The 12,763-nt window shown below is 48.1% G+C and overlaps 1 protein-coding gene across 34 annotated transcripts in view; it reads left to right on the forward strand.

The window, feature by feature from the left end:
- The window catches only part of GRAMD1B (GRAM domain containing 1B), a 260,660-nt gene that overhangs the window by 207,362 nt on the left and 40,535 nt on the right, over nucleotides 1-12,763 (forward strand). For 17 of the 34 annotated variants that reach the window (XM_078339731.1, XM_078339732.1, XM_078339730.1 and 14 more), the window contains 2 exons: nucleotides 11,082-11,292; nucleotides 12,101-12,121. In XM_078339731.1, the coding sequence (XP_078195857.1) occupies nucleotides 11,082-11,292; nucleotides 12,101-12,121 (232 nt within the window). The remainder of the gene's footprint in view (nucleotides 1-11,081; nucleotides 11,293-12,100; nucleotides 12,122-12,763) is intronic. The other 17 variants (XM_078339735.1, XM_078339736.1, XM_078339728.1 and 14 more) reach the window with 1 other exon arrangement.

Raw genomic sequence — 12,763 nt, forward strand, 5'->3', positions numbered from 1 at the left:
GAATTTAGGAACAGGATTCAGTTTCTTAACTGGGAATTCACATTCCACTGCTAATTCTGTTTCACTCCATAAGCAATTATAGGAAGCTCTTTACTTTTGGGATGCATGGTCTAATTAGGTTTATTCTTTAAAGGATTCTCACTCCAGGAAGATAGGTATGATCGTGCAATAGACAGAAAACACAGGTGCACAGAAAGAAAACGTGATTTTCTCAAGGGCACCGATGAGCTCAGGATTTTAAAATCAGGTATCCTGATGTCTAGACAGAGTGACAAGGCTAGCAGAGAGTCTGGAAGTGATGTCATATTTTAGTTTTCATGGACTTAAGAGCCAGAAAAAGGACTAATGGGCTGGCATTACAAAAAAAAAAAAAAACGCAGATCTGGGGCCAGCTTTAGAAAGACATGTCTATCAGAGTGGCTGAACGATGGAATGAATGGCTTTAAGACAATCTCATGTTTAAAATTCATGGACTGTGTATCTGCAACCCCGGTATGTGCCAGTCATTTTGCTGGAAGTACTGGGGAGGCACACACAGACATGGCCCCAGCCTGCATGGAGTGCTCAGCCTGGCGGTAAGCAATGAAACTGCAGAGACAATTTCCACCCCTATAAGGGCAGTGAAGGGAAAACAGGGCCACGTGGTAATGATTGCCTGGTGTTAGGAAGGCCGCTTTGTATTGAGTGGCCCTTCAAGAAAGTCTGCTCTGAGGAGGTGACATTTGAGCTTTGGTCTGAAGGCTGAAAAGGAAACAGTATTCAAAATTTTAGAGTAAAAGATCCAGGCAGTAGGGCCAACAAGTGCCAATATCCTAGGTGAACTGGGTTTGCTCAAGAAAGGTCCAGGGAGGCTAGAATAAAATGGGGGAGGAAATGGTGCAAGACAAGTGGAGGAAATCGTTGGATTCTATAAGAAGTTGGATAGCTGGTCATTAAGTCCTTCTCTTAGGGGATATGAACCTTCTCCCCACTGGCTTAGGAAGAGGAAGCAGAGTGGATTTACTGCAGTCCTTGAGCCCTTTGGGTAAAGCGATTTATGTCTGATTACTGACACTGTTTCTGTAACATCATCAGTGTTTTCAAAGGTGATTATAATTTGTTCCTCTTTGAAATATCCAAAGAGATAACAGGAACTGTTGCTTTTTTCTCCTTGGCTCTGGCAGGACCCAAACAAACTTATTTTGTTTTTGTAGGAAGGGGGAAAAGTGGGTCAGGCTGTTTTGTCATTTTAGGCATGGAGTCCTGGTTCTTTTGCAGGGCCTTGTCTCCATGGAAATGAAAAATAGTGTTTGTCATGCCTGTTCCTGGATTGAATTCCAAACTCTGGACTGAACAGAAGCTGCAGGAAAGCCAGGCAGCAGGGGGGAGTGGGATGGATGGATGGAGGCTCCAGCCATGGTGATGAGGGACCTCTTCTCTTTGGCCTGAGCAAAAAAGGCAAACAACCTTTGCCCAGGTCCAGCTCTTCCTATCCTCTCTGGACTGAGAACGCCAGTGGAAGGATAACTGAAGTTCTACTTTTCTCTACTTCGCCAAACCTTTCCATGGACCTTGGCTTTATGTTAATTAGTCAGTTAGTAAATTCATCAACAACTGAAGTCACTGCTCAGACTTTCCCTTGCACCAAGTAATTCCTTCCAGGCTTAAGGAGCTCCCTAATGAGACTATGCCTAGATATTAAATTAGTCAACTGCCTGCAAATGTTTTCACTGGGCTCTCCCACCTTTAAATTTCTTTCTTTCTTTTTTTTTTTTTAAGTTTTGGGTTTTTATTTTTTTTTTTTAATTTATGATACTTATACAAGACAGGGAAGAAAGAATCAGTAAGTGGGACTTGTTGCCCCTAAGAAGTGCCCTGAATTATCTACACAGTATTTACAGAGATAGGGCGGGTGAGGGAGGCGTGCAGAAGGAGGTAGGGGCATGGGCCGTGTGGACGCTGAGTGAGTGTTTGGATGGCCTTCTGTGGCTGGTTCATGAGCCTGGAGAATTGTCAGGCTTCCATTTGTAAGGTGTCTGTGCCAGTGGTCTGGGCCTGGCAACAGTTCATTTCCAACCTTTGGTCCAAATTTCAGATACAACCTGTCCCCGAACACCTTGTATACTTCACCGAAAAGCCCAATTTGGAAAGCCCTCCAGGAATTTCCGCAAGTTACCCAAACGGAGGAGAGGGGACAAGAGGTTCATTTCTGTCAAAATGTTGCCCTGGCAGCGGTTAGGGAAGGGCCATTCTGTGTCAGATCTGCAGATGGCATTTGTAGAAACTGTGACAGGGAAGAAAGGCATTAGCTTGGGAGCCCTTTCCCATTCTGCCTCTTGCTGAAATGCTACCTGCTGCTAAATCTAGGCCAAAGTGTGGCATGCCTGGACCAGGCTGAGACTCTGCTTTAGTGTAAGTTTGGGAAGAGAACTTCTATGCTGTAGAGAAAAAAAAGCATCTCTTCAGGCTGGGCGCGGTGGCTCATGCCTATAATCCCAGCACTTTGGGGGAGGCTGAGGCGGGTGGATCACGAGGTCAAGAGATCGAGACCATCCTGGCCAACATGGTGAAACTCTGTCTCTTAAAAAAAAATAAAAAAAAATAACATCTCTTCTCAAAGCTGTTCTGGTCCCTTCTTTCAAACAGGTAATCACAGCTTGACACAAAAGGCACAGTTGGCTTTCTCCCCTAGAAAGGGAACTGGACCCGGTGGTGGAGTTATCACCAGGTTTAGATGCCAGTGATAGGCACACAAAGAACAAGTTCCATGCATGGTCACAGGGAGCTCCTCTTAGAGCAGTGCGGGTCTTATCCTTTTGAACCCCAGCCCCATCCAGCATCCTGAAAAATGTGTGTGTGGGGAAGGGGAGGCACTGAGATTGGCACTGTTAGGCACCCTGGGTCTGAGCTGTGAAGTGGCAGAACCATCCTGCTGTCTGTTAACTCCTTGGCTGATGGTCCTGTCATCTCTCTGGCTCTCTGGACCTTTTGTATTCATAGCAGTGAGAGGACTGGACCTGAAAGGCCCTTTTAGCTCTTTCTCTGAGCCAGTCAAATCTTCTGGGAACTTGGGACTATAGGTTTATTTTCATGAGTAAAGGAAGCTGAAACCAGGAACTTCAGGAGGTTATGACAAGGAGTGAAGCTTGCATTTTTTTTTTTTTTGTTAAGTGACATGGTATTTTACTATCTAAGGAAGAGGATCCAAGGGAAATTAGAGGCCGTGGTGGCATTTGTGATTTGGGCCATTCACTCCCCTCTACAAGGTTTTGGTTGGGTCTGCCCTTCCCCCATGTCGTGACATGGGCTCAGAAGAATGTATATTCTAGCAAGTGACTAGCAACGATACAGAAAGGAATAACCATCTTCATGGAGCCCTCATAGACTCTGAATTTGGAACTGGTTTAGCGGGGCAGACCTACAATTGGAGGCATTTGCAGGCAGCATGTAAATTTCATGCAAATGTTATACAAATACACCTGTGGCCCTTCTCTCTCAGCCACTTGAGCATGTGCTATGGGAAAATTCAAAGGGGAGCTGGCTAATTCATATGGATATTTGCAGTGGCATTATAAAGAACTGAGAAGGATTATTAATGAAACTTTGGAATCAGCATGGGGATAGGATGTGTGTAACTGGATAACAGGGTAGTCTTCTCTTAGAAATTAGGGACTAGTAGATACCAGCATCAGCCTTTACCCTATGCTATGAATGGCAGGAATGGAGGAGGTGCTTGTGATATGTTCTTCTTCTTCTTGTTTTTTTTTTTTTTTTTTGAGATGGAGTCTTGCTCTGTCGCCCAGCCTGGAATGCAATACAGTAGCTTGATCTCGGCTCCCTGCAACCTCCTCCTCCCAGGTTCAAGTGATTCTCCAACCTCAGCCTCTCGAGTAGCTGGGATTACAGGTGTACACTATCACATCCAGCTAATTTTTGTATTTTTAGTAGACACGGGGTTTCACCATGTTGGTCAGGCTGGCCTCAAACTCCTGATCTCAAGTGATCCTCCCACCTCAGCCTCCCAAAGTACTGGAATACAGGCATGGGCCACGGCACCCAACCAAGAGCCTTCTTAATAATAGCAGAAGCCCAAAAATATTCATGGAGTGCACCAAGCGCTGTGCTGAATATTTTGCGTGGGTTATTTCATTTAACACAGTAGTCCTATGAGATAGATGTTTGCATCTCTCATTACCAGTGCTCCTGGCACTGAGATGATTACAGCCATACATTTGAACATCCAGGTCACTGTAGGGCTGGGCTTAGAAGAAGCAGTGAAGTCAACACGTCATTGCAGTGTCCAGGTATGGGGAGGGGGCTGAGGGTCCGATTGGGAATGCGCCAAGGTTGGGGCAGCCAGGGCATGCACTGCAGCAGGAAGGTGGGAAGGAGCAGTTGCAGTCCAAGCAGGTGGAGGCACCGGGGGCCAGAGAGACAGGTGCATATTTTGCAATATCTAGGGCAGAAATGATTTTTTTCTGAAGGCAAACAAGTTAACTCAAGTGAGGAACACTGGAACACCAAGTAACTACTCTGCTCTACTCGGGGTTCTGAAAAATGCATGGGTAGCTGATCAGGGAGCTGGCTTGCTGACAAGGTGTGCCTTGTACCCACAGGACCACACCGGGGATGAGGATGAGGAAGAAAGCCAAGCAAAGTGGTGTAGGGGCCACTGTGTCTGAGGTTTGGCCTGGGGGGAGATGCTGCAAAGAGAGTCACTAAAGAAAGCCTGGGCCGGGCGCGGTGGCTCAAGCCTGTAATCCCAGCACTTTGGGAGGCCGTGGATCACGAGGTCAAGAGATCGAGACCATCCTGGTCAACATGGTGAAACCCCGTCTCTACTAAAAATACAAAAATTAGCTGGGCATGGTGGCGCGTGCCTGTAATCCCAGCTATTCGGGAGGCTCAGGCAGGAGAATTGCTTGAACCCAGGAGGCGGAGGTTGCGGTGAGCCCGAGATCACACCATTGCACTCCAGCCTGGGTAACAAGAGCGAAACTCCATCTCAAAAAAAAAACAAAAAACAGAAAGCCTGACGAGTCCTTGTCCTCTTTCTATATTTCCCTTTTCTCAAGGATGTCAGCTAGACCTAACTAAAGGAGGTAGAATCAAACCATAGGTAGCATGAGTTACTGTGGTCAGACTTCAGGAAGCACTGTTAGCTAGCAACATAACCAGGAGAGGAGTCTGTGTTGGAGGTCTTAAAAATAGGGGTGATGTGGAATGAATGAATGACCCCTGGGGCCCCTGTATCGCTTAAAGGTGGCGGGTGGGGGTCTTAGAGGACCTATTATGAGTGAGAGCTGTTGATTGCAGGAATCTCTAAAACAGCAGCTTAAGCATGTTATGCTTTGGTGACACATGGTTTCCGACAATGTTCCGTATATGCCATACTATTTTACGCCTTTCACCCTTGTTCATGCTGTTCCGCCCTCCCCAACATTCTCTTCTCTCCTTCCATGCCCTCCTTGAACCCCATACCCTTCACCTGGCGAACTTCAAGACGTCTTCTGAATCTAGCCCCAGTGCCGTATCCTGGTGAACTCCAAGACGTCTTCTGAATCTAGCCCCAGTGCCGTATCCTGGTGAACTCCAAGACGTCTTCTGAATCTAGCCCCAGTGCCGTATCCTCGAGGCAGCGTCTCTTTTCCTCGTTTATTCTCTTCTGTCACCCCACCCATTGACTATGGGAACTCGGGAGGACTATGCCTCTAGCGGGTCCTGGCTAGAAATGTTCCAGCACACAGATCCTTTCTTATTCACCAAAGTGAATGCCTTGCATTACGCCAGGTGGTCAGGAAATACCTGTGGAACTGAAAAGCCAGATACAAAATCATATCACCTTGTCCAGGCACTTAACACCCCTGTACTCAGGTTTCTTAGATGTGAAGTTGACAGTAGAATATGCTAAACCTAAACTCTGGGAGGGAGTCTTAGTCCCATAGCCCATCTCTTTCCATCCCTACGACAAATGTAAGGTCTTTTTTATTTTTAGCGCTAAAATCCCAATATTTTGAAATATAATGCAATTCTGTTAATAATGGTGACAGGGTCAGATGAATGGCACATTATACAATTTGTTTGAAAGACATAATGCTGTGTGTTAGAAGATACTCAGGAATTGGTTTTATTTGCTCAGCAGGACATCCAAATCTATGGGATAATGGGTTACCTTGTAAGAGTTTCAGGACTCTAGCAAGTTTAGTGCTGACTTTGCTGACTTAGAACTAAAACTGTAAATTTCTTCTTAGAAGGATAGGAGTGGAGATAGAACACCGGCTGGGGGTGTGTAAGGGGTATATATGGGCTTAGTCTGGAAGTGTAGATGTCCATTGGGTGATTGGAGGGAGAGGGTGAGGTGGGGGGGAGACACAGAGACAGAGACAGAGGTGGGGGGGTGCTGCTGAGACATGGAAAAGTAGAGTGCATGTCACAAGGGTCTGCAAGCAGACCGTGATGACTGAGGCAGAGGCGAAGATAGACCCCGATGGCTGAGCAGAGGCGCAGATAGACCCCGGTGGCTGAGCAGAGGCGCAGATAGACCCCGGTGGCTGAGCAGAGGCGCAGATAGACCCCGGTGGCTGAGCAGAGGCGCAGATAGACCCCCAATGGCTGAGCAGAGGTGCGCTGGAAAGGTAGCCAGTGTTAGGGTTTTCAGAGGAAGGTTGAGTGAGATAATTGAGGAATGTGTAATTTAGAGTTCAGGTTTTATTTTATGGAGAGTGGGAAATTATAACGGTTCTTTAATCATCAAAAAGGATGAAAAATATGCCAAATCCTCTTTTTAGAAAGTTCATTTTGACAGGAAAATAGGGAATGGATTGAAGCCTGGAGGCAGGAAGTCGATTCCTTCTTTATTTGTACTCACCCAGCTACCCACTGTCTTTCCATCTGTCTATCTTTCTATCCACCCGGCAAACAAACACGATTGAATGCCTGGTTCTGAGAATGAGCTTGATGATCAGATAGGCCTGTGTTTGAAACCTTTCCCTGCCTCCCATCCATCTGTGTGACTTTGGGCGAATTACTTAATCTGTCAAGAATCCAAATGTGTCACCTGAAAAATGGGATAATACTATCCATTGCAACTTCATGGGTTGGTTGGGGGGGATTAAATGAAATAATGTTTAATAAGTACTTGGTGCTGCAGCAGGAGCTCATAAATACTCAATAACATTTGGCTATTTTTATGAATATTAGCATGTTGAAGATACAGATTTGGGAGCCATCTTGATATCAGGGATTGGTAAAGCCAGGGGTGTGAAGACTGTCACCAGGATGGGAGTGAGTTCAGTGGAGCACATGCCACTTACAGAGCTCTGCTGGGCTGTGTGGGGCTTGCAGAGGGCTGTGCCTCCAGGATTTTGCAGGTTCTTCATACCAGGCTGTGTATGTTCAATGCTTTAGTCAGCTCAGTGGTGGAGATTTAGAAAAGCTTTTTGGAGCAAGTGGGATTTGAGATGGGTCTTGCAGAATGAACAGGGGAAAAACAAAGAACGAACAGGACTCCAGCAGGGAGATGTGGAGGGCAAGAGTTCTTTAGGATCAAGCAGTGAATTATAAGGGAGTCTGGAGGCAGGAGAAAGCATATGTATATTAAGGGAAAGCGGGGAAAGTGTATAGGTGTGGAACATGCAAGCCCTTTAAGAGCATATAAGGAGAGAGAAAGCATAGAGGTGTCATTTACTTTTAGCAGAGAACTTTAGATTCCATTTTGAGGATTTTGGACTTTAATGTGGGAGCCAGTAGGGCATAGTAAGATATTGGGTTTGTATTTAAAAAGATTAATGACATAATGTGAGTGAGTAGGAAGAGGAAATGGAGGCAGAGGAGAACTCTCAGCAGGCTGTTTATTGGAAGAGGGTGAGTAGGATGCCTTGAACATGAACTGGGGCCCTGGGGAAGGAAGGGAAGGATGAGATAAAGAGCTTTGTAGAAATAGAATTGGTGGAATTCACTGATTCATTTTCCGTGGAGTGAGATGGAAGAGAGGGGTCTGCAGCCTGAGAGACCTGGAAGTGAAGCTGCCATTGAGAACGGGCAGTTGTGGAAGGAGGTCTGGGAGGAAAGATGTCCAGCTCTGTTTTCAGTGTGAGGCACTCACGAGACATTGTCTGGAGGAAACGTCTACCTGGCAGCGGGTTGTTGGCTTAGGTTACCGTCTGTGACCAGGGCTGGAAGCAGGTAGAGAAGTCTCTCCCTGGTTGAAGTTAGAGAAAGCTGAAGATGGCCAGGGAAGTGACAGACTCACCTTTAGGGAAGGGTTAATACCAGGCTGGGTGGCAAGAGAGGAGCTGGTATCCGAGGCAGTCAGAGGAGTAGAAGAGAGGAGGTGGGTGTCATCAGGGAGACATGTCCAAGAACAGCACAGATGATCAACAGCCTTAAGAGTACCGACAGACGTCTAATTGTTTATTGGCTGATGTGTTGAAAGCAACATTTTAGGTATGTAGATCTTTGCATGGTGTATGTAGGGTGGGCTAAAGTGGGGCTGCTGGACGGTGAGGAGTTCTCATGGATGCTTTGATCATTTCATGTGAGACTCACGTGGTTTTGGATAGTTGGAGTTAGTTTCCTCCAGGTTAGAATGTGTTGCCCGCCTCTTGCTTGAAGCCAGTTAGCAGGGCTTCTGGGTTTGGGGAGGATGAAGCGATCTCCTTTCCGTTCCAGGGTCTGGAATGTGTGAGGTTATCCCTTATCTAAGGAAGATACACAACGGCTGTGGGGCCATTGTGTCAGAGTTAGGCATGTGCTTGGTTGTCATCCTTTTTCTAGTTCTTTTTGAGACAGGATCTCACTATGTTGCCCAGGCTGATCTCAAACTTGTAGGCTCAAAAGATTCTCCTGCCTCAGCCTCCCAAGTAGCCAGGATTACAGCTCATGCCACCACTACCAACTTCTCCAGTTCTTTTTTGAGCAAACTATTATAGCTGGGGCTAGAGGGTAGAGTTCCTGGTTGTTCTAGTAGCATAATCCTAGAAGACACTATAAACCTGGGAATATGTGGTTGTGGTTTGGAGTTGGTCCTAGAACAAGGAGGGTCATCCCAAAAGGACAAGTGGCACCTGCTCTCCACGCTGCCCCAGGGGTCATGCACTCAGGGATCTGCCTGCCACCAGCCCCACAGCCTGGCATTTCCAACCGAAGAAAAGGAACATACCTTCCTTTCTCCAGGGTTTATGGTAGCAAAGGAGTTTAGAGAGTAAGGATAAGGAATGGGTGGGGCAAAAATGGGAAGAGCCTCTTTTGAAAGAGGCATCTTCGGCCTCCTCCAATAACAATTATTGTTAGTATTAGAAATGAGATTTTATTTTATTATTTAATTTTTGAGATGAAGTCTTGCTCTGTCACCCAGGCTGGAGTGCAGTGGCACGATCTCGGTCCACTGCCACCTCCACCTCCGGATTCAAATGATTCTCCTGCCTCAGCCTCCCAAGTAGTTGGGACTACAGGCACCCACCACCACGCCTGGCTAATTTTTGTATTTTTAGTAGAGATGGGTTTTACCATATTGGTCAGGCTGGTCTTGAACTCCTGACCTCAGGTGATCTGCTCACCTCGGCCTCCCAAAGTGCTGGGATTACAGGGGTGAGCCCCAGCGCCCGGCCAGAAAGGAGATTTTAAACGCAAATTCTGTTTTAGGATGAAGTGGAACATTGTGCCTTGCTTTTCTCCATACATCTTTGGGGCACATTTATCTTCCTTTTCTCTGGTCTTTTTTTTTCCTTTATCAGTTTCCTTCCAGAAGTTACTGCACTGCCTGATCCCAGCTTCCTGCCCACACTTGCTGGGTTAGGCTCTTGGATTTGTTCCCTTCCTTTTTTTCCACTAAGGATGCCCAGGTGGAAGGTTTTGCTGAAAGGGGCATGGTTTTCATTGCAAATGGGGCCAATGGGACATCTGAGGTCACAGCTGCATCTTCATGCAAATGACGGTGTCCCCAGCCCTGCACCCCACTCCCCTAGGGAAGGCTGGGATGCAGCCTGCAAGGGGGTCCAGGGTGTTCCCGTAGCCGACCCGGCTGTGAGACTGCTGAGTGGGTGGGTAGGACGCCCCCCAGCCCCGGCCCCGTGCTTCTTTTGCTTTCCAATCTCACATTTCCTTTCCTTCCCATTTCCGCCGCCACTTTCTACTTAGCCTCTCCTTTTCTCATCTCTTTCCTTTCTCCAGTATCGCAAGCAAGGCAAACATTTAACTGCATTCAGTTTCTCTCTCCCCTCTGTCTCTCATCTCTTCTTCTAGTCCATTGAAAACAGAAGCGAAATTTCAAATAGTATTTTATTTGCAGCTTATAAACCTTGACGTAAGTGGATTTGGTCCTATGGGAAGTGCAAGGTACTTATTGGGAATAAATGTTGGGGTACAGGGATATGGAATGTGAGAACTTCTGCTGTATTCATCTTTACCCTGGGCAGAGGAAGCAGAAACCCATAGGGCTTCCTTACAAGGAAATAATATGGTGTGGGTGAGTTACAAATTAGAAGAGCTGCACTTGGTTTCTAAGCCCCCGTGATCAGAGGGCATTTAGCTTCCCTCTGCCAGGCACTTGTCTTCATTTTTTAACATAGGGATTATGGTACTTGCCTTTACTCCCTGGGTGGAATGTTTTAAGAAATAACACGTATGTGAAGGGCTGTGAAAAATAGGATTGTAATTGTTATCTTCATGAACAAAAATGTCTGAACAAAATATAGAAGTTTTGCATTTGCGGCATGTATAAAATGAGGTGATTGTATTGGATGGTCTCCAGTGAGTCTTTCAGGTATTAAATTCCATGTGCCCCAAACAATTTTTGGCGTACAACAGGGGCTCAAACAATAACGGGATGGACGGACAGATGGACGGTTGCATGTCTAAATGTCGGTTGCCCATTGCCCGCCAGAGTCTATGTCCACGTGGGCACTGCTGCCCTCCGGTGGCCAACAGCAGTATTACGGTGCAGCGAGCCGCAGCCTGGGCCCCTCTCCCGGTTTCTCCCCAGCCCCTCACCTGGCTCCCTGAGCTGGTTCTTTTGGACTTGTCCTTGGCCTCGATCACTGACTGCTTGCCTTTCCTCCTCCTTCTCTTTCCACCCCGCTCCCTCTCTCCATCTGCCGCTGCAGCACTGCCAGTAACTCCAACCGCAGCACGCCGGCCTGCTCGCCCATCCTCCGGAAGCGGTCTCGCTCGCCAACCCCGCAGAACCAGGACGGAGACACCATGGTGGAGAAGGGCTCAGATCACTCCTCAGACAAGTCCCCGTCCACACCGGAGCAGGGCGTGCAGCGCAGCTGCTCTTCCCAGTCCGGCCGGAGCGGCGGCAAAAATTCCAAGGTGAGCGGTGAGCCTCCTTGTTAGGGGCTGCGGGGAGCGATAATTGGGGTGGTTAGCTGGAGAACATCTGCGAGGGTCCTCACATGATGAACAGACCTGAAGACCCAGAGATAGTCGTTATCCAGTGAGATGAGGGGGCAGGCGGGAGAGACCCTAGTTAAATATCCTCCCCGCTAAGCATTCTTGGGGGGCTGGAGGAGATAGGGAGGCTCATAGTTTTTTGAGATTTGGAGAGGAGATGCTCTGGGAGTCCTGAGGGGGTCATCTGTTTATTCCTGCTACCATTTTCAAATTTGGTCCCTGGAGCGGGGGTAGAAGGGAACATTATTTGGGACAGCTATACTGCTAGGGAGAGTCCTCAGGGAACCTTGCAGAATGCTATTTTTAACCTCCTCCCTGGCCATCATCCCTGCCTTACCTTTGCACTAACTCACTTGGTACTCACCTGGCAGAGAGGAGAGTGGCAGGGCCTTTCCATCCTCCCTAGGATGTCAGCACTATCACCTCAGTACCCAGCCCTTGGCCCATGCATATGCCTAAAACAGGCCCCCAGGGGAGCCCTGGGCTAGTTATGGTTCCCTAAAGACGTCCCCCCACACCCTCAGTCCCTTAGGGAGCAGATGTCTTTGCCCAGGGGCTCCTTTAGGAAGCTTCTCTTCACCCTGGGACCCCCAGGGCCTGGGAAGGGGTTGGGGACCCCTGGGAGGCATGGGAGCTGGCTTCCCACTTGAATTTGTCTTTTGATTTCTTGTTCTTCCTCTTCTTCCCCACCATTTCCCAAATACCTTCTTTGCATGCATGGTCTTAGTCTCACAAGCGCCTCTCAAAAGTAAGCCATCTTTTGTCTCTGTCCTTTTATCTTCCCTCTAGTGTCAAACTGTCTGTAGTGCTCAGCACCCCCTCCCTCTGGCCCTGCCAATTCTGGCCCTTATGTCCTGCTTGGTCCCCTTCCCAGAAGGGCCGGCCCCACTTTCCCCCGGCAGTCTGGCTTGGAAGTCATTGAAGGGCCCCTTTTCACTGCACCTGATGTCGGAGAACAGACCCTCCCTCATCCCCCACCTGACACCCATGTCTGCCTGCTCCCTGGACACTGCCTTTGGCTGGGAATTTATTCCCTCCTTACATGGTATGGTCTAGAAACAGAGTCCTTCCTGGCCTTGGTTTCGTTCCTTTGGGGTGGGAGACCCCATCTGGTCATACTGCAGGCCCTCCCTATTGGTGGATGATTCTGGAGTGCCCAGCAGTGGTGAGTGAGGATGGCAGTAGGGCTTCGCTGATTGAGGGGCAGGGTTCCAGGTCAATGAGTTCCCTGGTGCAGCAGCCGTGTCCTCAGGAGCTCTGCCTTGCTGTTCCTCCCTACCCAGAGTCGCTCAGCCAGGGCACACCTTGGCACTTCTACCCACTGCCCAGACTGGGGCTCATGGTGTGCTTAGGATCCTGGATCATGATCAGAGTGGGGAGCTGTTCTACA

The sequence above is a fragment of the Callithrix jacchus genome, chromosome 10, assembly GCF_049354715.1.
Source record: "Callithrix jacchus isolate 240 chromosome 10, calJac240_pri, whole genome shotgun sequence".
In the NCBI taxonomy this organism is placed as follows: domain Eukaryota; kingdom Metazoa; phylum Chordata; class Mammalia; order Primates; family Cebidae; genus Callithrix; species Callithrix jacchus.